The sequence below is a fragment of the Drosophila sulfurigaster genome, chromosome 3, assembly GCF_023558435.1.
Source record: "Drosophila sulfurigaster albostrigata strain 15112-1811.04 chromosome 3, ASM2355843v2, whole genome shotgun sequence".
Classification (NCBI taxonomy): domain Eukaryota; kingdom Metazoa; phylum Arthropoda; class Insecta; order Diptera; family Drosophilidae; genus Drosophila; species Drosophila sulfurigaster.
Genome location: NC_084883.1, coordinates 39,939,269 through 39,965,483, shown reverse-complemented (window position 1 = coordinate 39,965,483; position 26,215 = coordinate 39,939,269). Strand labels below are relative to the sequence as shown.

Sequence of the window (26,215 nt, the reverse complement as noted above, 5' to 3'; positions counted from 1 at the left end):
TCTGAAGGCGTTGTCATCATCATCATCATCATCAGATCAGCGATAATGCGCTGAGAATTTATGTGTTGGGGAGAGATTTGTTTTTTGGTGTTGTCATGATGTAATTTGTGGGCCATTGAAACGCAATAAAAATTAGCAAAAATCTTGGTAGATAATAAGTATTTGATTAGACAATTAGTTAATGCCTGAATTGGTAATGTAAACGACACTTGTCTTTCTTCACGTTTGGTTAACGACCCACCTTTAGACAACATATTCGAATACACATTGATCTCAGCTGAGCTGAGTGAGTGTATTCAAATGCCACTCAATTGGCATTCACGCTCGTGTGGGATGCGTTCGTTGCCGCTATCGTTGCCGTTGACATTGATGTTGATTTCAATTTACACTGCAACTTTAATTTATTTCCTCTCGTAATTGGCAATGTCAGTACTTCCAATAATAACAACAGTTCCCCCCCCATTTTTGGTAATGCCTTCAATTGCGGCTAATAAATGCGGCCACGTTCCGCGTTGGCAAACGAAAGTGTCACGGCCAAATTTGGTACGTGCTCTTAACACTTTATCTCCTCTCAGTGATATGACAATAAGTTCGCGTTGATCTCGTTTATATTGTTGTATTGTTTATCGCAATAAATGTAGCCCAAAAACTGAACTCGAACTTATTTGCCATAACTAAATTGTGTTTGCGCAACGCTTCAATTGAAAAGGCGGCAGAACAACAGTCAACAACAGAAGGCGCTTGTCATAATTTACACCTTTTTTTTCTCTGTTGTTGTTAGCCATATAATGTCGTCCACCTGTGAGTTCAGGGCCTCAAAACACACACACACACAGTTAAGACACAGCTGGGCAACTGTATCTGACTTTAAGCGTGGGCCGATTTGCCACTCTTTAGTCATTACTCGCATATCGCTTCGCATCGTCGTGACAATGAACTTGCTGCGAACCGAACTCAGCTGAAATGCACTGACTTATGTCAGGCGTCAGATCTCAAGCACCAGCAAACAACAAACTTGGACACAAAGTGCTCGTAACGTTCAAATTGCAGCCAACAAAAAGCAACAACAACAGCAACAGCAACGTGTAATGAAAACAGATATCGTCGTGCTTCCATACTATACTATATATGCTCGTACTTTATGTTTTTGCCGGCACAACTGAATGCAAACAGAAGAAACTGGCTTCAGGCTCACTCTCAGACTCAGACTCTCACACATTCACTCGCTTCTCATTCACGTTGCACGCACTCAGCTGTAGCAAGTTCATTAGTTGACTACGAACAACGTTTATCAAGGAACTGCACTAAAATATACCCTGTAGTGAATAGTTTTTTATTTTTATTTGAAGTTCATATCATATGTAAGGATCTTTACCATGCAAATAGTTTTCGTTTTTCCTTTAAAATAGGGTGTTCCCTATTTGAAATTTTTATTTGACTTATATGAATTCTAGTATTTGTTCTCAACAATTAAAAAAGTTCTTTCATTCCATTTAAGTTCAATTCGATGTCTTTATAAAGATTGTAGCTTTTATCTTAACTATTTAAAGCGATTATTTTCAGAAGCTTTAAAAGTTGCCTTTTTAGTTTAATATATTTCACCAGAGTTTAAGCTTATTTTGAATGCTGAAAGCTTTTAAAGCTTCGAGATTCACACACTTTATTTGAATATTCACTGCACGAGACTTATACTCTGCAATCAATATACCCCTTTTGAATGCCCTAAATTTATACAGGGCAAGCAAATACGCGCTAGTTATTTATGTTTATATGCCAGTGCACATCGGAGATTTATGGAATGTGTCGCCAGTTGGTAACAAATTACGCTCCATGCGCAATTAATTTGGCATAGTATTAAGCATGCTTCCAGTAAATGTCAGCATCCTCCCCCCTCCCTCCCTCTCTCTATCACATTTAATTGCCACCCAACCAGTTGTCGCAGTTGTCTCATCACTGCACTCAACATGCAGTCAATATTTTTCCTTAGCCGCCCAAAAGTATGCAACATCTTAAATATAGGAAGAATGTAGGAAGATTGTTTGCTCACCTGCGCGAAAAACTTCGCCGCAGCCATCGCAACGGGATGCAAACTGCGCATCGTAGCAGTTGCCGCAGTAGATCTTGTCGGCCTTGGCGCCAAATTGCTTATCGACCAGGTTCAGATTGCATTTGAAGCACAGAAAACAGGCCTCGTGCCAGTGCTTGTCTTTATAGGAAAGATCCTGTAAAAACAAATACGAATTTTCTAAAATTTAATAAACGTAAAATAACATGAATCCAATTTGGAAAGTGTTTGTATAATATTATGCAAATGATCCATTGAATGCAACATCGCATGTCTTGCATTCTTCAAATAGCTTATCAAATTAAATAAATTATAGCTGTTAATATTCTTGAATATCATATTTTTCATACCATTTTTTATAAAGATTGTAATTTAACGAAATTTTTGGTTCAAAATGAAAACATGTTTTACCTTTTTTTTTTATTTTAAATATTTGCAACAAACATTGAAATTAATTATAGAATATTATGTAATAGTTTGTTATTTGAGAAATATAGTTTTTTTATATCTTGTTTAATAATTAACATAAATATATTCATCTTAAATTTTTAAATTTGAAACAAATTATTAGGATATAAGTTAATTTGAAATTTTTAAATTTAGAAAATTACATGATTTTTGTTTTTATAGCGGCTTGTGACTATAAATATATATATATAAATAAATATAAATATATATATATAAATATATGAAATTTATAGTTTAAGGTTAAATCAATAAAATTCTTAGGTCTATAAACTAAAAGAATACAAGACTAAAAGATTTTGATCATATAAATTAAACTAATAAAAATGAAAAATCTATTAATCATACAAAGTGTAGAATATCTTATAAATTGTGTCCGTAAAAATCTTAGATCTTTGAGCTAAGCTAAATATATGACCAATACTTTTGTATATCGTAGCTATTCTTGTTGTGTCAATAATCTTGTTTGTTATCTCAACCATATGTTGGGTGTGTGTGTGTGTGTGTGGAAAGACTCACCTTCGAATCGATGCCAATGATCTTGTTGCACTCCTCGCACGTATTCGCGAACACATTTTCGTAGCACTTGATGCAATAGGGATGATCGTCGCGGATGACGTAACGCTGTCCAGTGAGGCTCTCGTCGCATTGCCAGCAACAGAAATGGCCCGAATGCCAATCCTTGTCCATGGCCTTTGTGTACTCGCCACTGAAAATTAACTGCAAATAAACACAGAGACAAACAAAAATAAATAACCAAAGTACTGCGAGTATAAATATTCCATTCAAGTGTTTGCATTTCCATTTTTCGAATTTGCGTGTGGGACAGTGTAAAAATGTTATAGATTTCGAGTATAAGATATATACGTATGGTATATATGTATATAGTATTCATAGTATTCATTTGGTATAGTATGTTCGTGTTTCTGTGGCACTACTCTCAATATAATATATCAAGATCTGTATGTATATATAATGTATCTGTATCTGTTGTATCATGTATGTATTCACTTATGTTTTCCTGTACAGTCTTTCTGATTTGAGTTGTGAGTTTGTTTGTTTTGGTGTTTTTTGTTGGGTTGATGTGTAGACATAGATTAGACATTTATAAGACAACGACAGCTTTATGTGGGTACCTTTTAGTAAACATTTTTGCCGAGGAAAGAAGGTAGTAAACGTGTCGTTTTGTAAAAGTTCGAGTTATGCGAGTACTTTGGATAGTTTGCTTGTGATCGATTTGATTTAGATTATTTTTCGAATGAACGTTTTTGTGCATGAGAGTTTTTGAGTTGTAGTTTTATTTTTTTCTATTCATTTTGATCGGATGAGAGATAATACAAATACATATATAGACGAGGGAGCTACAACACGGCCATCCAAAATACCAGAATAATACCAGAGAGCGTCTTTCGAAAAGTGACGCAAAACAAAAGAAATGAAATTTCTATGGAAAAATGGAAAATTCTTTCTAATTTTTTGCGCCCTTTTTGCTGAACTGAACTGAACTGATTCACAAAACTTTTGATCCACAGCGGAACACGTAACACGTTCACCTACCCCCTTTCCTCATTGGAGGCATCCACCTCGGTGATTTGCACTTCCGATTCGCGACGTTTCGACGTTTTTTTGACCTTCTTCGTTTTCTTGGTCTCCGTCACCGTTTGCATAATTTCCACGTCCGCCATTTTCCTAAACGATTTCTGTTCTTTTCCCTGTATGGATCGGACAACAACTTTGCACTCCAATGACCGACTGAACTTTCTAAATTTATTATGTACTCGAAAAAAAGCGCTGCCGAAAAAAATTTGAGTTCTCGCGTTTACGTTTTGGACTTTCCCGAGTCGAGATGCCAACTGGCGCGTGTGTTTCACAAAAATATTTGAAAACGTTTTGAAAAATCTCGCGCAATCGCTGCGATGCGTGTATCTAGTTTCGCCCCCAGAGTCAAGTGTAAAAATAAAATCTCGGGGAGTGCCATTGAGAGCCAGCGAGCGCAACAGTAGCCAATTGAGCGCAACAGAGAGAGCGAGCAAGTGCACAGATCATACACAGAGCGAGAGATAATTTCAAGAGAGAGAAGTGGGGGACAGAAAGAGAGTGAATTGGTATAACAAATTGGCTTAGACAACGGCCAACGGGGCTAATCATTAACGGCATTATTGAATCTTAAATGCAACGTCAAGTTTGCAATTTCGGTTGTAATATTTTATACACAGTTCTATAAATATTTCAAATTTTCAGGTGCCAAAAGAAATTAGAATAGACAACGTACAAACACACATGTGTGTGTCGGTGTGTGTGTGTGTGTGTGTGTGACACACACCTGCAACTGTCTTGGGGGAGACGCTGTGTCCCACGTCATTTACATACGCATGCGAAGCTGCTCGTCGTATTGAAATAATCATTTTCGGAAAAATCATTTTCTGTTTTCCTTTTGTTGTTGCCTCTGCTGGCGCTTGTGCACACGACACACAAGTCTCACACACACACACACTCTCGCTCTCTCTCTCTCTCTCTGTGTCTGTCTGTCTGTTTGGGAGCATAAATTCCTTGATTCCGTCTGGTCTGCAGCAGCAGCAACAGCAGCATCTCATGCCACATGCAACTGAACGTGAATCCATATAGATTTTTAATTGATCTTCTAGGGACAGCAGCGAGTAAGCGAGCGTGGGCAGCATCGTATATAATTAATATGAGTTTTCTTTTTTTTCGCTTTTTTCCCGTTTCGTTTTCGCATTTCTCGGCAACAAATTTGTTACAGCAACTTTTGGCACAGCGACAGAGAACATTAAAATGCCAATGGAAATCGTAATAGAAAATTACAAACAGCTGCACTGGAAAAACATCGCTTTGAGATACTTTTCCAAAAGACATTGTCTAAACAAATTTGTGGAACAACTTGATTGATAATTGAAATGAGCCAGAAGTTGCTTCCAAAATAAATCAATAGTTCATTTTGCAATTAATCTAATTTTCGAGTAAATCAATCTGTATCTGTGCCAAAGATGTATCTGTATCTGCATCTGCATTTGAATCTTTAGTTTAGATGTCACAGTTGACACGTTTGTGTCAGCTGTATTAATGCGACAACAAAGGGCAAGTGGCCAAGGCAAATAAATAGTAGTCGCTGAATAAACATTGTTAATAAACACATTTAAAAATTACAAACCCGTTAAAACAAATAGAACGTTGGCATTTCAATAGCAACCAATTTGCGGACACACCCAAGGCAAGGTTGATATAATATAATACTATTAATTATCACATCTCTTTGTGCACTGAACCGCACATTTTGTAAATTTGGCAAGAAAATAATATGTGAAAAGGGCGAAAGCTATGCAACCCTTGTCTGTGATCTTGGCTAATCATTAGCCTTGTCAACAGAAACCATTTTTCATGTACAAAAGTAAAACTATTAGCAATGCATTTCAAAAATATCTAGAAAGGAATTGTGGCTGAGATATGATATTGCACTTTTACAAAATATATATTTTTGTTCCTATGTAATGTAGCACGTTTTGTCTTAGACCGCTTTCTATGATTTTTACTGAGATAAGATAATGAAGAGTTAAATAATGAAGCAATACTTTACATATTCTTGTACTTAATACACTTAATAAAATACATAAAATACAAAAAAAAAATACTTCTTTTAATTAATCTGAAGACCTTTAAAACTTGCATAGCTATATTTCTCTCCCTTTGACAAAGTATATATATTGAATAACGATATTTTAAAATGTTGTGTAGCTTTGCCAGATAATAATTTATTCAATTTAAAACAAGACGTAAAATTTTGAAATGGCCAATTTCATATCGAGAACAGACTACACTATATTGTAGTTTCTAAACAAGAACTATACCCTGTAAGACGTATCTACAAACATGTAAAGAATATTAGACGAGCAGGATAAAGATACATAATTAAATAAAAATATGAAAATATGAATATGGGTAATTCCCTGCCGAAAAATGTACTAGAGCTAGAGATTTCTGCAACTTTGGTTGCAATCAGATAAAAATTGATATTTCAGAAATACTCCCGCGAACTTAGTTCATTTGAATGAAAATTTCGTATACACTCGACTGTAGCTACATTACATGTTTAATTTAAATACATTAAGTCTCAACTTTAGCCATAATCTGCTCACTTTTGCGTGCCTCCAGGGTATCTTCGAAGCAGTCAAACATTGTCTGCCTTAGGCCAACTAAAAGTAGTTTTAATTATAAACTAAGACAGAGATATGTAAAATTTTATAACGATCCAAATTTATGAGTGAGTTCATGTGGATAATCACACGCAGAGGCAGACACACACACACACTCTCAGACATGTGAATAGTGTTATAGTATATAGATACACCTCAGCTCGTATTGTATTAAAGCTAGTGCAGACAGTAGATTGAGCATGTGTGTGGCAGGGGCAACAACAGCAGCAACAACAACAAGAGCAAGTGCAATGGAGCAGAGTGTAATGCAATCTTGAGTTTGTCTATAAATAAAAATGCAGTTCGCGAAAATATCTTTTGATAAAAGTTGGCGTGTCGTGTGTGTGCGCTTCGCACGAGAATTGCGTTCAGCATCGGCGGCATTCATCATTTTGCACGCAGGCGTTAATTGGGTCATAAATTCATATATTGCATATATAGTATTTTCATTTTTCCAGATTATTTTTATACAATTTCGCTGGCTGGCATAAATCGACGGGCGGCAAATGGTCAAATTATGGAAATTAAATGTCTAGCGTTGATTTTTTAAGTGTTTAAAAATACATTTGAACTGTAGATTGGAAAAACTGCGTCAGTGGGTCGATAAATGTTTGATCTATATGATGCTGATGATGATGATAATGATGATGAGTTCAAGTTTAAGTTTATTTTGCTTGATACAATTCTGACAGCGGTTGCTCTCATGAAATAAACGATTATAAATAGCAGATATACTTTTTTTTTCATTTTGTTGTTATTTTGGCCATTAAATGACATTTAACCATATCTTGCACGCGGCACAAAACATCATTAATTTTTTTTGGTGTGTGTTTGTGTGTGAAAATGTGTTGCAGAGGCGTGTGGCAGGCAGGCGAAAGAGTCAGCCCGTTAAAACGGCAAATTCACGTTAATAAAAAACAAGTATGGGAAAAATGTGTGCATGGAAAAATGATGGGAAAATCAACAGCAACAACAAGAGGAATAGGAATTTAAATGAAAAGGTGTTTCATTTTAGTGGCACAGCGGGCAGAGAATTCTAAAATGTAGAAATATTCGGATATTTCATTTGCCAGCACAGTTTCAAGTGAATTTCAAATTATAATTTTGGCCAGCAAAAACATACAAATATATAAATTAGACTCGTATACGTATGTTGCAGATAAATAATGCCAACAAGTACAAATAGCTGCAAGTTGTGACGCATCAATTGATCGACTGATAAATACCCGTCTCAGGAGTTCCCCCAGCACAAAGTTCTGTGTTTTTCACACGTGTAATACTCCACGCTTTCCTTGTGGTCGGTGTGGGTATTAAAAAAATATTAAATGAAAATATCTGGCAGCTTTTAAGTGCGCCAAACGTTTGCCCCCACAGGAAAAATGAATTCATGTCAAAGACAAACTATTGAATAAGACTTTTTGGCAGCGAATTTTGCATGTTTTGCTTTTTGCTAGTATGGACACCGAAACAGAAACAGATAGCCAAACATTACGCAATGGACTTTTACAGCAAAAAGGCCCTGTGCTCTTTTGCGAACGCGAACGTAAAAAAAAACAATTAGAAATATAATAACAAAACGAAGAACAAATGGATTTGAAAGACCCCCGCCACCAAAGTGGCCACAAAGTGAGCTACGTAAACAAATCACCCAAGTGACACACTTTCCTGTTTCTCATGTCATTAATATTTTAACGCGAAACGCACAACAACAACAACTAAATTTAACCATTTCTGAAATACAAAGATTTTTCAATTTCTGATCATTTTGACAGCGGCCAACAGCAAAAAAAAACTTAAATGCAAAAAATACGAATCATTTCTCACTTTGTGTGGTCGCAGCTGACGATTCTACTTAACTTGACAAAGGATGTGACACGCTAAACTTGACAACATTATTTCAGCGGAACAAACGAAAAATTTATGAGATATAAGTGCAACACATTTCATTGAAGCAAGCGAACTTCTTAGAAAAAACAACAACAATAAATCGCAAAACAAATCCCATTCAAAATTCAAATGCATCAATTGTTTGTTGCGTATTTTTTGTGGCATGCTTTTAGGCATAAAATGTTGCCTACTTTTAGGGGCAACATTTAAATGTTGAACTGCAGACAACTTTGTAAGTCGCTAGCGAAAGTTCAAAAGATTGAAATAAACTTGATACAAAAAATACGAAATATGAAAATTCATTCCACATTAAAATGTGTCATCGAAATGTAGAGCACGCATAATAAAATGCACAACTGGGGTGCTATTAATAACAATTATTCAAGTTGAATTCCATTCTCGAATAATGCAAATTATACGGAAGATAAATGTATTTCGTCGAATGACAGTTTAAGTATGTACGTTTTGCGGCTTTTGGCAAGACTATTAAAATAATCCCATCAAATGACTTATGTCCTCCCGTCAGTCTCGACACATGCTCAGCGCACAACAATGACATCATGCGACCGAAATCAGACCAAAAACAAAAAAAAATTAAAATAATATAAATGTAAATCGGGCCAAGCGAATGCACAGTTGCCACATTTAGGCAAAAACTGAAGCACTTTTTCAAACAGACGTTTTGCATAAAAATACAAAAAAATCAATTTGTGAATGAATTGAAAGAGGCACATAAACATATCAAATTCCAATTAAAAATATGCAAACATAAATTAAAATAAATATTTATAAATTGCAAAGAGTTTATATTATTTGAATTCCAAACGTAAATGGAATTTGTTTGCAAAATTTCCCAGTCGTACCCATATGGTAATTGGTATTTGCTACAAGTTATGTGCAATATGGCCAATTGTCTGGCGGTGAATGTCAGTGCACTTGGCGCATGTAGATATTTCGGCCATTCCGATGATGATGATGATGTAATTATTTATAGATATATCGGTCCGTCCGGGTGCACAACAAATGCGTCAGTCAGCAGCAATTTCTGAATGAATTGATCGACCGAATTGAAAAGATGCAGTACCTTTTTTTCATTTTCTTTATATTTGTTTTTATTGTCAAATATCGTGGTTAATTTTATTTGGTCGTTACTTTTATTTAAATACATAAATATACATATTTAATCGTGCCCATAACACATACTTAAGACAGACAAGTTTTGTAATTAACAATTCCAATTTGTCGATAATATGGATCAGGATCAGGATCGGGAGACTTCCACTCCCATTCGATTCAATTCGATGCGATCTACAATGGGTGCTAAATAGTTTTTGTGGATTGATTTGTACAGCGTGCACGGTATTTTTGGGTTTTGTTTGGCATTTGGCATTGGGCTTTATGAACATGTCTATAAGAAACAAATAAAGAGTTTAATCAAATGTAACTGAATCGTATAATCGTATAATAAATCGTATCGTATAATATAGAAATTGTTAAGCATGCAATCTCGATAGCAGTTAGCTAAAAAAGCGGATAGAAATTGGCGTCCTTCAGTATGTCAAATGTATCCACAACAGAGCGAGCTGGCGCCACCGCAGATGTCTCCTGATTATTTTCCACCTCGGTGCTCGGCATTGGCTCCTCAAAGGATGAGGCTGGTGTCAGACAAAGACTGTGTCCCACGCTGATGCTAGAGAGCAGATTCTGCTGAGTTGAAGCTGGCGTTAGATTTGCGGAGACGGACACTGTGACGGGCGCAATCTCGGCGAGTGCTGCAGCCAATGCCCGATCGATATCCTCCTCCTCCGGTTGCTCCACACTGATCTGCTCCTTGGGTTCCTTCGATAGCTTCTTCCGTTTCTTGGTCTTCTTCTTTGAGGCATTTTCATCAGGGGGATCGAACTCGGCAATGCCCTCGAGTGCCTCAGTCACAAAGCCTATGCTGCTTCTGGGTGAGAAGAGCGCTCCATTGAGTTCCTCATTATTCCCACTGCTCTTGGAACTGCGTCGGGAGCGTACTTTGCGTTTGGGTGCTTCTGTGTTGCATTCTTGATCTTCTCGGGTCGCCGAACTGCGTCGATCGTATTGCTGATTGTCCGAGTCGTTGTCATCGCGCAGTTCCTCTTCGGTCTTCGAGCCCTTGCGTGACTTCTTCTTGCTCTTCTTCTTTTTAGGTTTTTCATTTAGAGGTTCTTCAATTGGCAGCTGCTCATCTTCCTGCTGGTGCTGACCATTCACTTCGCCGTTCTCCAGCTCTGGCTGCCCTTCCTCAGGCACATCGGCTAATTTCTCCCTCTCTGGGCTACGACTAAAAAGCGTTATACTTTCGCCGCCTAAACTAATACGACGCAAGTCCAGGGATTCTCCAAGATTTTCTCCGCCCTCGTAAGTAAGCTGCTGTTCAGCCAAAAGCTCAACTTGTTCCTTATCTACATGCTGTTCCTCAGAATGCTTTGCTTCCAGGTCATCCTCCTGATCGTTAGCTGTTTTCTCCACAGTTTCTGTTGGCTCATTATCATCCAGCTTAAAGTTCTTACGCCAGTTGTACTCACGCTTTGGCTTATAATTTAAGTCTACCTCAATGTCATCGTCGACCACGTCAACCTGCAACTTCGGGCTGTAGCCGTATCGAGTGCGTAAGCGAGTCGATTGTCTTGCCGCACCTTGAGCATCACCTAGATAACGCATATCGGTATCACGGCGTTCACTTTCCAGCAGACCAATAGAGATGTCAATTTCCTTGTGATGTCTTTGATGCTCCTCGGATCTATCCAGTTCTCTAGTTTTGGCCCACAGTGCATAGCGCTCGCTGTCTGAGCTGGATTTATCTTTTTCGGACTCACTTTGATCTGCATTCTCTGCTGTCAATTGTTCCTGTATCATTGTCTCGTATTCCCGCAGTATTCCCGACTGCTTGCGATTCTTTACCGCATCATTGTAGATCTGTTCGATGTAAAAGTCCGGATCGGAGAAGGCGCCACCCACAGCGCCATCGTCTATATTGTAGTCAGGTAAGTCTTCCACATGCTCGACCTCTTCCCAATCATCCGCACCTCGATTGGCATAACGATCGGCGTTCCTTTCGGCCTCTTCGCACTCGGAGGTATCGTGATGCGATTCATCTGTAGGCTGAGTGCGCTCATTGTTGTCCGAAATGCCTTCGTCCAACTCAAATTCGTACTCATCATCATCGTCAATTTCCACAACAGTTTGACGTTCATCATCGCTATCATTCGTGCTGAGTTCGTCCATTACTGGGTAATCCCCAATTATGTCGTAATTGTAGATGGCGCTCGTCTCATCAAACTCTGCTGCTTCTGCTTCCGCAGCCAAAACAGCACGTGCCCAGGAGCCCTCCGTTAGATATTCCGACCTTTTCTCTTTCTCTTCGGTAAGGCTCAACTCCAAGTCGGCCAAGTCCTGGGTATAGAAATCCTCTTTAAGCCAAGTTCTTTTACCCGTTAATGAGCGCACTTCGATTTGAGATATATAAACACACTCATCACTAGGATACTCTTCCACAGGTTGCTCCTGAGCTAAGGAGTATCGTCTAAAGTGATGATATTCTTCAGGATCTAGGTAGGCAAAGGGATCTAGCTGAATTAAAGCCGAATCCGACGCACGTCGCTCGCTCTCAAGAAAATCCGCATTAAGGTGACGCGAAAAGTCCTGAAAGTTTCCACTGGAAGCAACCAACTGGTCAAGCAACTGATCCTGGAGCTCTCGCTTAGCTGCCTCGGCCTCAATGTTTTTTAGAGCATGTGCATCCATTTCATCCCTAACTGGCGAACGACTCTGACTGCGGGAGCGATTAAATTCCGCAGTGCGATGACGCAGATCATCCAGTTGAGATGTGATACCCAAATCTATCGACTCTCCCACATAGGTGGATCGCTTAAAGCCACTGGCTAGCGCCTCCTCCTTCATGCGCTGCGTATCCTTCACTTCCTCGGAGAAAGTCCTTTCATACTCGGTCGTCTTTGGCTTGGCACCGAGTCGATTCTCTGCATCCTCTCCACTGGCTGTTACTAGCGAGTTCAGTATAGCTGCCTGGAGCTCGCGTTGTGCTGCTGCCTGCTCCCTAGCCACATCTAGATCCATTGAAGGCGAGGGACTGCGCGAACGTCTAAAATGAGCGGCCTCCTCACGCAGTTGTTCGAACTCACTTCCCATGTCGAGGGATTCGCCAACATAGGTGGATCGCTTAAAACCGCTTACATGTAGTTCATCCTTAAGATCGCGCGCTGCTTCAGAAAAACTCCGTTCATAGTCGCTCGACTGCTCTGACTTCGGGGGCGACATCAAACGTAGCTCCATCTCCTCGTTGGCTGTGTTGAACTTCTGTAGCGCCTCCAAGTCAACCTCGCGTTGTTTCGCATTGCTTTTCAGTAGCAGTTCCAACTCCTGACTATGCTCGGAATCTTCCATGACGAGCAACTCCTCTAACTCCTGCCTTTCCTCTGCAGTCTCTAGGTTGAGCAGCCTCTCTAACTCCTGGCTATGCTGTCGGAGTGTTCTTGCTTCCGATCCCTCCAAATTGAGCATAAGATGAAACTGTTGCGAATTATCCTCCTCAGACGGTGGTGACATGGACCGTGAACGAGACGGAGACAGAGAACGCATATCCCGACCCTCAACTTTCACTTCAAGCTCAGTGGATTCAACATATTCGTAACGATGCTCTACAACGAGACGCCTCTCGGGCTCTGGAGTTTTGGCACGCTCCTCCAGCTGAGCAAAGAAAGTGTCGTTTTGCGCTATCAACTTCTCACGTCGCTTCTGCAGACTGTGCTCAAGATTGGCAGCACTGGGCAATGGAGATCTGGAGCGAGAACGAGAGTGCGAACGACAGCGATTCAAGCGCAGCTGCTCAAAGAGTCGAGCCATTGATTCAGGAGTATCCTCAGGCTCTTTTTCCACATCGGGATCTTCCATAACTTCTATGGAAATGGTGGGCACGACTGGGAAAGGGGCAAGTGGAGTTGCTGGCTCAACTGGCAAAGGTGAAGTCGAGGGAGAAGGACTTTTGGCCTTAGGAAGTTCCTCTGGTGGTATCGGCGATGTCGAGTTACTTCGCTGCAGCTCCTCTTGCTGCAGCTTTTCGAACAACTCATCGTTTTGTCTGATGCGCTTTTGACGTCGTGTCTCGAGGCTTCGTGCAATATTATCTGACGTAGGTAATGGCGATATGGAGCGAGAACGGGAACGCGAATTACGTTGAGCTCTCATGGTCTCAACAAACAGACGCATCTCCTCGCGTGTTGGAACCGGCTCAGAGTTCTCCATTTGCTCATCAACCAAAGCGTTAATTTCGATGACGGGTTGTGGAATAACCACGCTCAATTGATGCTCCACTTGCTGCTCCGCTTGGGGTTCCGATACCTGCTCCTCCAGATCCATTGATGTGCCGTCCACAACCTGGTCTTTCTGCTGAATACTCTGCTCTAGTTCAGCAACTGTCCGTGGCTGCGATGAACGCTCATCCTCATAGACCATGGTCACCATATGCTGGCAACCATTCTGTACATCATCAGCAACATTCTGCAGCTTGAGTTGCTCCACTTTCATCTCAGTTCCGTTGATTGTAGTCTCTAGCATTTGTAGCACTAGCTCACAATTCAATTCTCCGGCCACTAGCCCATCCGCTGTATCATCGTAGACCTCCAAAGTATGCTGCTCATCGACATCCATGCGATTTGCTACGTTCTTGGGTTGTGGCGATGGATTACGCGATGTGGAGCGAGAACGTGAGGGATTCACCGAAGCGGTAAAGTCGTAAAAATCGCTGATTCCCTCCATGAGCAGACCGTACTGATCGCGCCAAGGAGCCGTGTCCGGTTGCTGCACGGAGATGCTCGGAGTTTGCGGCTGACTGGAAGGTTGAGTTGCCTGCTGCTCCGATTGGCGCCAACGCTCCTCGTAGTGATCCATTTCGTCGATACGTGGACTGCGTCGCAGCCCAGGTGAGCTGCGTCGCGGCTGCTCCTCTGTTGCACTAGAGGTTTGCAGCTTCAGGAAGCGGAAGCAGAAAGCAAGAGGTGAAGAGCAGTAAGCGGAAGATGAAGAGCAGATAGCAGGTGATGGAAAGCAGTTCAGGCAGCGATAGAGAAGCATATGAAAGGCAAAGGAAAGCAGGGTTAAAGCAAGGAAAGAAGCTAGCCAAGCACTGCAACTTGACCACTTACATTGGATTTGATGTCGCTGCTGCTGCTCGATGGCTCCGTCGCCTTAGAGCTCTCCGTGCTCTCCTTGTCCTGATACATGACAACACATTAGTCAAATCGCTTACACTGTCTTGTAAGTCAACCACTCACCAATTGCTCCTTAGAGTGCTGTTGTCTTAACGTGTTGGCCGCCAGCTCATTTTGTTCGTCTGTCGCTTCCTCGAACGAGGATGCATTCGGTTTGTTCTTGGGCAAATCGAGCACCTCTTCGCCCGAAGCGCGTTTCTCCAGATCCAACTCTTCCTCGTCAATAGATAAAGCCTTCTCCCGCTTCCAGAATTCCGTGTCCTTGTAGTGCTCCGGCATCACTTCACCCCAAGGATTTGTGCTTTCCTCGCCAAGCATTTCCAGCGAACTGGTAACATCCGCCGGTGGCTTGGCATCCTTCGCTGGACTGCGTTTGTGGCGCCTGTGATGAGATTTAACGCGCAACGTGGGCTCTGTCGTATACTTGATGGGATTATAGTCAGCCTTGTCGCCGTGACGCAGCTCCTCTTCCTCTAAGGATGTAAACATTTTTAACTCCTCGTCACGTGAGGCGCGTGAATCACGCGATGAATTCGAACTGCCGCTCGAACGTCGCTTTTTAAAAGCACGACGACGACCCGAACCATCTTCCCTAATCAGAGGACGACTCTTGATGCCATCCAGGGAGCGCAAATAGTCTTCGGTGTACTGCACATCGGGCACATTGTCTTCGCCTTCTGGTTCCTGACGCTCCTCCTCTGTTTGCTGGCGCGAACGCTCCTCGGAGGGTTGTGTGCTGAACGAGGACTGTTGGCTGGAAATGGGCTCCACCGAAGAACCCTCATCGGAGACACCGGGAAACGTGAGAGTCTTCGATTTGACCATGTAGGGCTCCTCGCCGCCGCTGCCTTGACCAAGCTGTGTCTTCACACGCTGCACCACGAGAGGCTCTTCGCATTCCTGTTCCGGCTCCTCGAAGCGAGGCGGCACGAGCTTCTTGATGCAAGGTTCTTCCACCACAGGTACGGCGCCCGCATAAAGTGATTGCTCTTCCTCTTGGGCTGCCTGCAGCATGCGCTGATGCAGCATCACCATTTCCTCCTCGGCCTCCATAAAGAGACGTGCGTTCTCCTCAATTGATTTTTGCTTGCGCTCGAGATCCGTTTTGCTGGCGGCTATGCGACGTGACTGTTCTAAGGCAATGGCTTCCTCTTCGAGTTCACTTTCCGTGGCACTTAACTTCCGTTCTCGCTCTGCGGCCAGCAATCGCTCCACAATCTCGGCATCTCGCCTAGCCTGCTCATCCTCATCATCCAGCTGCAACAGTTGTCGCTCAACCTCCGCTTGCGCCTCCTCCTGCAGTTTTTGTTGCCGTTCCGCTTCCTCTTGAAGTTCCTTTTGACGTAGCGTCTCAGCCTCTTGCAGTTCTCTCTGACGTTCTTCCTCAAGTCGTTGCTCTTCAGCCTCGCGCAGTTTTCTTTCATTCTCCTCTCGTTCGCGTTGTTCTTCTGCCTCTCTGCGTTGTCTGGCACTTTCCTCTATTTCGCGTTGCCGTTTCTCCTCCTCTTCTGCTTGTATTCTACGCTCATTCTCCTCACGTTGCCTTTCCGCTTCCAACAATTTTCGCTCGTTCTCTTGTCTTTCCTGCTCTTCGCGTTCCCTGGCTTTTCTTTCGTTTTCCTCACGCTCTCGCTGCTCGGCCGCGCGTTGTTTTTCCGCCTCTAACAGCTTGCGTTCGCTTTCTGCTGCCTCCGCAGCCTCGGCTGCCAACTGCTGTCGCTGTCGCTCCTCGGCCAATTTAGCTTCGGCCTCCGCGAGCTGTTTGCGTGTCTCCTCCTCAATGTGCCGCTGTCGCTCCAATTCGGCAGCCAACGCCTTGCGTTTATCCTCTGGCGATTCCACACGGAAGCCATTACTATAGGCCACTCCATCCTGCATCACATTGCTGCCCGCTGCCGCCTCCCGAGCTGCAGCCTCGGCCAACTCCTTGTCCAGTCGGTCACGCAAACGTGGCAACTCTTCTGCATCGGCAGCTGCATCCACTCCTTGCTGCGTGTTGGGATGCCGGCATGTCCAGTGGTAAAGATGCTGGGCAACAAAGGCAAACTCTAGGGCACCCAAATAGCCGATGAGCAGGGAGAAGAGCAGCTCCCCGACACCGGTGAGCGCTTCGTCAGCTGCCATGATGGTGCTTGCGTAATCCTCGCCAGTCACAAATGCACTGGGAGTGTGTGTTGATTCTTCTACGTATTATATAAAATTCACCACGCACTCACTTGGGGCACTCACTCTCGCGGCACTCAGGGCAAAATAGCAACTGATTAGGTAATTCAATTAACGAAATTTTCTTCGCATGCGAAATTTTTTTGTTGAGGAAATTTCAGCCAAAAACAAATAAGAAAATTCCGTAAATTTTGCCAAATGATTTTTGAATTTTCCTCGTGCAAAAATATTTTTCAACACTTTATCACTTTGAATTTGTTTGAAATTTATCGTGGAAGGTGCGAGGGGAAAAGCGCCACCGGAGAGTCAGTTGCACGCGGCGGAGGCAACACAGTTGTTGCCAGTTAATCGATCGTCTTGCAACTGATTAATGCGACTCGCTAAGGGCCCGACACTCAAGTGATTCACGCCAAAAACACAGCGCCGCTAATTGGCGACAACAAGCGCAGAGAATGCGAGCAAGAGAGACAAAGGCCAACAAAGAGAAAGATAGAGGGGGAGAGAGAGAATACGCTCGCGGGGGCAACTATTTTGGCAACAGTTTTGGCAATTCGCAACAAACTTTGACAACGATTCTAATCAGCGCGCCATGTAAATTGCGAATGAATCGCAGCACACTCTGCGTACAACTATGAATATTACGAGTGTTATTCTTCAGCATATTCGCATTTGTTTCGCTTTTCAGTATTTCTTTCCTTCGTCTGCGCTTTGCTATTTATGTTTGTCTAATCATTCTTTTGCTGCGCCGGCCTTCGTCATTTGCAGTTGCATTGCCAATGTCGCGTCGTTGTGGCCGACTTGCAGCAGTTGCTGCTGCCATAAATTTGTGGCAGCAAAACACACTCGCGTAATCTCTCTTTTAATTGCGAATTACGTATACGCACTGTGGCTGCCACATAATAAACAACATTCAATTTGCTTTCGAGCAAATTGAACAATATAAAAATACAAAACAGAGAGAAAAAAACAGATATGTAATGCTATTTTTATTTCGCTGTTTGCTTTGCTCATAAATATCTGAGAAATGTGCCAAAAATAAATGGGTCGCCGCCTGGCTGTTGTTTGTTTGTGTTTCGTATTTTGTATTTTGTGTTTTGTATTTCGCGTTTCGCATTTGTTTGTGCTGAAAGCGAAAGTGCACGAAATGCTTGACAACATACACGAAGGGGGCGTGACCGATTGACCATCGCCTCTTCGAACAACTGTATTCAATGCCAACAGAAACTGTGCTAGCAGAGAGATAAATGTTCTCCGAGCATTTCTTGAGTTTAGAATATATAGAGAGTTCTTTCAATTTATGTTTAAATGTGGTGACATCAACAAATTTTAGTTTTCAATAAAGAATTTTGAGTGTCCAAAATCTCTATCAATAAAAACAACTATTTCAAAATATTTAAAAATACATTTCAGCAAGTTTTCACAGTCAATCATCAATAGAAGCTGACATGGTGAAATATAGTTATAATATATATATTTATAAGTTCGAACTAGCAGATGAATAGGAAATAATATCCTATATTTGTTTCCATTTACAGAAATTAATCCATTACTAAAATTTAAGATGTATCGCTGCTTCAAGTTTAATAGAAATTTAATAAGAATATATAATGCAGAAAGCGATTTATATTTCTTTCTAAGAAATCTGCATTCCCGTTTTTATATAACAAAAAAAAAGCAAACACCCAATTATTATGTGCAGAAATTTCTTTGATATTATGCAACAATCATCAATTATTTTAGACCAATTTCAATTAAAAAGGAATTCTTTTCTAGACCATTTGGTCAAGTCTCGAAAGATAACCTTGACTTGCAGCTACAAGAATATTTTTAGAGCACTGACAACACATTTCAAAAATCAAAACTTTATGACTTTTCTTTTAAACAGTTCTTCTCAGTTTTCTTGTGCATTTCTTTGGTATGCTTGCTTGGCTACTCACTTAGTGGGAAATAAATCGTGCCGTACGCACGATGTCAACACGTCAAGAACCAATGTCTCAAATGAACTGTCAGTTGGCATTGTCGCATTTTAGCCCTGGTAATTGGCCAATGTGCAATGTGGCCAAGGGAAAAGCGCGCACAATTTTGCTTTGCTTCTCTCTTCTTTTTTTTAATGACACAACATATGAAGTTCAATGAAAATGCCAGCAAAGAAAATACAGAGGGAGAAGGAAGAGAAACGTTGCAGACCACACCTCGGTCATTAAAGGTGACTGCGTGCGACAGACAATAAAAAGCAGAGCACCGAGAGTGGAGCTTAGTTGAGTTGAGTTCCAATTAAAAATCCGCCTGAAAGTGTGCTAAGCATTTTTACTTAGCAACGGGTCATTAGACACAGCATGTGGAGCACACATGGGATTAGGGGCAAGAGGAGGAGGTCTCTAAGGGACAGTTCAATTTGTTGATGGACAACTGACGATGGCGGACTCACCTCATCACAGCCCGTGCAGCGGGGTTTCAGCATTTCCGCATAATGACGCTCGCAGTAGACCTTGTCGTCGTGGACACAGTAGGTGAGGTCGACGAGCAGTTCGTTGCAGGTGCTGCACGTGAAGCACTTTGGATGCCACATGACGCTCTCCACAAACTTGGGTGCGGCCACAATCAATTCACCGGCAGCAATCTCGTTATCACAGTGCGCACAATGCTCATCATAAGGCGCATCCTTGATATAGGCTGCAAAGAGGAGTCCAAAAATGACTCATCAAGGAATTACTTTCATCTTTCATCGATGCTCACCTATGTCTAAAGCAATTTCATTGCGTGCTGTCACAAAGTCCTCAAAGGACGCCTCATGCTGCACCTCCAGATGCTTGCAGTGCTCCAGCGATAGATCCTGCTTGGGCAATTGATATGAGATCTGCTGCTCTCGCACCCGCGCTCCCTCGCTGCCCAACCGCGGCACCTTCTCCTCGGGCAGCTGATCAAAGTAGCGATTCACTCGCGAAGAGACACGCACACCTGGCGGCACCCACGTGTAGCCCAAATCACGCGGCTCAACACCAGAATCCGCTGGCGAGACCAACTTGAATCCCAATCGTTCGTGCACATTGGTCGTCTGTTGCTGGTAAATGGCGTGCGCCTCACGCGGACATTTGCAGGACTGGCAGGTTTTCCTGAAAATAGAAGAAATAAAATAAAATTAAAATTAAAATTTTAGTAAATATCACATTTTGTTCAATCCCTTTTAAAAAAGCAATATACCCCACATACTCTATAGTGTGCTTTATTTGATTTGCCGTTGTTTTCGCGCAGCGCCAGCGCAAAGCTTTACTGGCGCCATCTAGCGGCAGCTTTTTTACTGTGCCATGCGTTCGCGTTCGCTTACCTTACAATGAGATCGTAAATTTCTTTTCTATCGAATACTTTGCAGTAAATGTTGAGGACATTGAGGCAGGCATAGTGCATGCCCGTCCATGGCACATCGGAGGCTAATGCCGCCCACAGGGGGCACTCAGCGTGACGGTCCAGGTCGAGCATTTTCACCATTTTATGTTGGCTTTACGCTTCACTTTACGATACTTTACGGCAACTTTCAGTTAACTGCACTTTGCCGAGAACTTTATTCTCTTTCTTATTTTGTGGTGTACTCGTATTTATTTTATATATTCCTTTTTGTTATGATTACGATTATGATTATTATTGCTTATTATTTTTTTTGTTTTGTTTTTGCTTTTATTTCACTTTTAAATTAACTTTGCTTTCTTTTTGCGCTCTCCCTCGCATTTAGTTTAAAGTTTCATTCGTTCTGTGTTTGACTCATCAAAAATTATACGGGGTTTTCGCTTTGGTCTCTGCGGTTTTTTTCGGAGCGGCCTCTTAAGCAGCTGGGCGCCCTGCTTCGATTTGGATAACGAACAAGAAGAAATACTTAGCATATGAAACACTTCTCAGTTAGCACGTCTGTGTTTTGGGGATTATTTGCTCATTGACATTTTGATTAAAGTGTTAACCTAACCTTTATTCATCTGCTCGCAAAATTTACGCTGCCATTTAAATGCCTCTTCACAATGCAGTGTTTACTATTGAATACTGTATTTATTTTTCTTACGCCGCACAAATAAAAATAAATGCTCAGCTTGTCTGAGGGAATACAACAATACAGCACAATTAATTGACTGTTTACTTATTTTTCAATTAGATAAAAATAATCAGCGTCATAAATACACCCTACACCTCAGAGCGAAAAAATGCGTAAACTGCTGAGCTCATATGGCTGCCGAGCCGAAGCCAAATGACCAGCACTTTGATATAAAAGGTATTCATTTGCCACTCAGAAGAAGGAACCATAGGAAGAAAAAAAACTGCCCATAAAATAAAGGTAAAGGTAAAGGCGAAGGCGAAGGCAACAGCAAAGGCATCAGTGCATGCCAAGAAGCAACTTTCTGATAAGATTAATAAAAAGGCCGAGACTCTGTCACAAAATTTGGATTGTGTGTGATGTCATCAAGGCAGCGCAAGGGAGGAAAATGGGAATGAACAAACCCAGAAACCCAAAAGATTGTCAACAGCCACGAAAGTGAAACGCAACAAAATGAAATTAAATGGAATGAAGTAACTCTAAAAAAAGTACGTAATAATGTTAAAAAATAGCCCATGAGTAAAACGCTCGCAGACAGATAAGCCGAATTCTTTAAAATCATATCAATCGAGCAGAGGGAGACAAGCAGCAACGACTACTAAAAATATTAGATGACCTTTTATGGACGTGATATGCTAACCGAGAGCGCCAATTGAGGAACTGTTGCTAATTGCTCACGACTTTAATGCGGAAAATGCAACAGGTTTTCAGCGTATCTACATAAACATAGGAGGGTGACTGTTCTGGGCTTAAGTAATGCAAACATGGCAGAACAATATGAATAAAAACAAATGCATGACTCACGCTCGTAATGTCTTTGTGCATACTACTGTCATATCAAGATCGAGATCGACTTAACTTATGTTACTTTTGCATATGAATTTCAATTTGCAAAAAATAAAGAAAAATAAGAAAAAAAATCATCATAAAGCGAAATCTCTTTTGGGGTCAAACGCATCATTTAGATAACCAATCTTTTCGTATTTGAAGAGATTTTTCACAGCACAACGGGGCATGATGAGTCAGTATATATTGCTCTTTCTTCGATTCACATGTTAAAGGTAATAAAACTGATCGCCGAAATAAGGCTAATTATTCAGAATTTCAATTTTAAATGATTGGTGGAAATGTATTATGTAGTTCGTATTTATTTTAAACTTCTATCTACATTTTTATCAATAATTATTTAGGTAATTTTTTCCCCTTTCCCCTTTTAAACATATGTTTAATATATTATTGAACTTTTTGCTAGTTTCTTTAAGTTCGTTGAATAATAAACTAAAAACTACTCAGTATCTGACTGCCGAATGAACTTTTACAGTCAAAATAAGGCTAATTATTCGGTATTTCAATTTACAATGATTGGTTAAAATGTATTGTATATGTAGGAAGTATTTATTTTAAACTTCTAACTTATGTTTTTAGCATAAACATAACCATCTATCATTTTAACTTTCTGGTTATTTTTTTAATAAATTATTTCATTATTTTAATTCTGCTTAACTTTCTGGTCATTTCTTTAAGTTCCTTAAATATACACAGAATACTACTGAGTATTTGACAGTCTAGAACATTCCCTTCCTTCATTCTAAATGAATTTCTAGAATTTATTATGCTCAGACAGTTCCAATTGCTAGTACGTCCCTCTGGGGCATCGTTAGTTATGCAAATAACTGATACCGAAAATGATCTGAGGTAAAAGTCTGGTCTTGTAGATTTCTACAGAAAAGATATGACGAAAAGACGAAATTTTCGCTGAACCCTCGACAGTTGGTGCGTTGTTGTTGAAGATAACACATTGGCATTAGCAAATGCAGCTTGCCTTGCCCAGCTGTTTTATAGCAGATGGGCCATACTATGTAAATAATCGCAGTTTCTGTTTGTTCCATAATGTACTCTACGACGAGTAGTCATTGCTAACGGGATGCGCAACCTTATCATAGAATAAACAATTATGATGCCATTAAAACGTGTTTATTTCAGATTAAAGCCACCTCTGACAATGAAGCCTCTACAATATGTGCGTTTTGAGTATCGCATCGACTATCAACGAAACAAAATAGCACAGCTTTTGTTTAATTGAATTGCGGACAAAATAATAATCATAATTACTGATAGACTTCATCACTAAGACAACGTTATCTGTGTTAATGTAAAAACCTCAACGATACTCTATAACTTAAACGATTTTGCGTACTTCAGAATACGTGCTCAAGTGCCGCTAAATTATTTAATAGCTTCACGCAGATTATCTTAACTTATCGAAGAGTTTCAACTTAACATATTGAATTCTCTGATCTCTCAGGTGTCGACAGCTTAACGCACAACAAACGATTGAGGCTCGACTGCGACATACTTTCACCACCACAGCAAACGATTTAGTGGCAATTAAAAAAGTTCAAAGTATTTCACATTCGCAATTATGTTTTCAAATTAAACTAAAAAGCTTTTCGCTGCCAGACAAACGAATGCGTTGCGAATTCTGGCGCCTCGCCCATTGGTCTACATATTAAGCCCATAATTCAAATCGTATTGGACTACATTTTGCTTCAGTGCACTCCAGGGAAAAATTTATTGCTCAGCGTGGTAGCAATTTGGAGAATATATTACAGGATGCGGGTAGTTATAGGACTACCAAAAATGTAATCCCAAATGGCATTAGTTTTTTCAACAACAAAACCAATAGCTAGCAAATTAAAACTGTCTTGAATTCGAATGAAGAAATTAAAATAGAAATTGAATTAAGATAAGCTTTAGGAGTTTAGATTGCTTGTTACGAAACTTTCGATTCCAAATTGCAATCAATCCTTATGCTTTGATACTTAATTGAAAATTCTTATTTTCTCATATTTACTTCGATATGAAAATAATACAGCAATTTTTAAATTTGAGGATTTTTAACTGAAAATAAGATATATTAATTTCAAAGCAACTAAATCTTAATTCAAGATATATCTGAATTATCGCTTTAAGAGTTGTTTTGAAAATAAGCTTTTCTGCTTAAGATTTTTATTTGCATTTATAGAACGTAATTTTTTCCCAGCATAGCTAAAAAATATAGCCACACTATATCACTTTTGATATAATACACTTCAAATAATAAATAATGCGAAATTTGCATTTTTCAAATATTAAAATTATTCTTTAAAAAAAGAGGTTGCAATTTATTAGAATTAACTATATATACTCCCTTTGCGGTTAGATATGCAGGGTATAGAAACATAACGCACACGGCAGAAACTGAAACAAAAAGCGAAGAAGTCGCTGCCAAAGTTTTGCTGCCAGATAAATGTAATTAAAAGCCAGCAAGTGCTCGAAACACACACACTCACATACACACACACATAGTAGGAGAGAAAGAGAGATAGAAATAGACAGGCGACAACTTTTGTTGTTGCCCGCAGCATTTGGCACTTTTGCGTTAAGGTGCGGATGTAGATGCTGAAGGGGCGGGAAAGCGGTGGAAGCAGCCACAGTCAACAATTACAATTGATAAGCCCCAAAGTCACTTTCATTTATAAGAGAGTCTACGCAAAGGGTCGGGCAATTGGAAAACTTTTGGCGACAAAACTGACGTTTCCCTAAACGGCGGCCCCTATTCCAATTTCCCACAGCAAAGTAGTCTAGAGCAGAGCCCAGCACAATATGTTGTCAGTCTGGTGTCTAGTGTTGTTGCTCTGCCTATTTGGCTGGCTTCACATGCAGCAGAGACACACACACACACACAAACACGCACGCATAGACAATTTGCACTGACCTTCCTTTTCCCGCAGGGGAGAGAGCACAAAATCCAATTTTCCACTATAATTGAACATGTTGCGCCATAAACAATAAACAATAAAAGCGCGCATAAAAGTCAACGGTTGTGGAGAGTGCAACAAATCTCAATTATGAGCTTGCACTGTGGAGAGCTCAGCGCGCAAGGTGTGCGATAGACGGAGACAGCATGAGTTCTCGCACACACCCACGCGGTGCATGTGAGCTCTTCTCTCTTTTCGCTTTCGATTAAATGACTTTTAATGCGATTACCGGGACAGTAAAGCAACAACACCGACAATGGGTGCTAGAATAATGCATTTGTACTGGCCTACATCTGCAATCTAGCCGAGTAAATGCAACGTTTATAAGTAAGTTATGCGTATGGATGGCAACCACTAATTGAATCAGTGAGCAGCGCAACAGCAGATAATATCTAAGTTACTAGAAAATTAACATATGCAGCAGAAAGGGAAAGAGCATAGAAGAAGGACTGTGCGACTAAATATGTGCGTGAAGAGTGCAAATAGAACGTTCCCCCTCCCAGACTGATGTTCAGCTGTTGCTGCTACTCTAACTTGTTGTTCTTGTTGTTATTGTCGTTGTTGTTTGTTCTAGCGATGACAGTGCAAAAGAAGCTGCTTTACTTATGTATGGTTTATGACTTGCAGATGCACACATACAAACACAAATGCAAATGCAAAAGTAAATGTGATTGTGACTGCGTATGTAAAAAAATGACTTTCCTTTGCATCTGTTACTTTGTTTATGTGTATTTGTGTGTGTGTGCATGCAAATGCCAAATTGCATTGCGCTTTGTGAATTATTATGGCCTTGCATGCACATTATTCTTACTTTGGATTTACTTCCCCAGCCCACGCCCTTAGGCTGAGTATGAAGGAGGGGGATGACATTAACGGCGAAATCTGCTTACAATGTGTTGTAAATTTAAAAAAATATATATATATAAATTTAGTCATAATAAATATCAAAGAATTACGATGACTTGTAATATCTTTTCAAAGAAAGACTAAAAATGTTTTATGTATTTCTGAAAATCTATAACATTCCAACAAGCAATGCGAATTTTTAATCACAAATTTCTTTCTTATCACAAATTTGTTTGATGTTGAATTGAGAATCTATTAATCTTGTCTATCATTGTATAACGTATTTCTCATTATTTAACAAAATTCACCAACGTATTTTTCCATTGTGTCCATATTTTTGCATAAACAGATGTGGCAATAATAAAACAATATGAGCTTGTTTTATTTTTTTTTTACATTTTTTTTCTCAAAGAGTTAAAGGGAGGCAGATCAAACAGCTGCTCAGCAATACC

General features: G+C 40.5%; 1 protein-coding gene across 7 annotated transcripts in view; it reads right to left on the bottom strand.

Annotated features, from left to right (window-relative positions):
- The window catches only part of LOC133845293 (four and a half LIM domains protein 2), a 72,312-nt gene that overhangs the window by 8,831 nt on the left and 37,266 nt on the right, over window positions 1–26,215 (bottom strand). For 2 of the 7 annotated variants that reach the window (XM_062279721.1, XM_062279720.1), the window contains 4 exons: window positions 19,776–20,152; window positions 19,468–19,712; window positions 3,050–3,250; window positions 2,048–2,222 (listed from right to left, as the gene is read on the bottom strand). In XM_062279721.1, the coding sequence (XP_062135705.1) occupies window positions 2,048–2,222; window positions 3,050–3,250; window positions 19,468–19,712; window positions 19,776–20,152 (998 nt within the window). Of the gene's footprint in view, window positions 1–2,047; window positions 2,223–3,049; window positions 3,251–4,087; window positions 4,396–9,726; window positions 14,635–14,810; window positions 14,880–14,939; window positions 17,465–19,467; window positions 19,713–19,775; window positions 20,153–20,364; window positions 20,860–26,215 lie in introns of those variants that run through there. The other 5 variants (XM_062279722.1, XM_062279718.1, XM_062279723.1 and 2 more) reach the window with 5 other exon arrangements.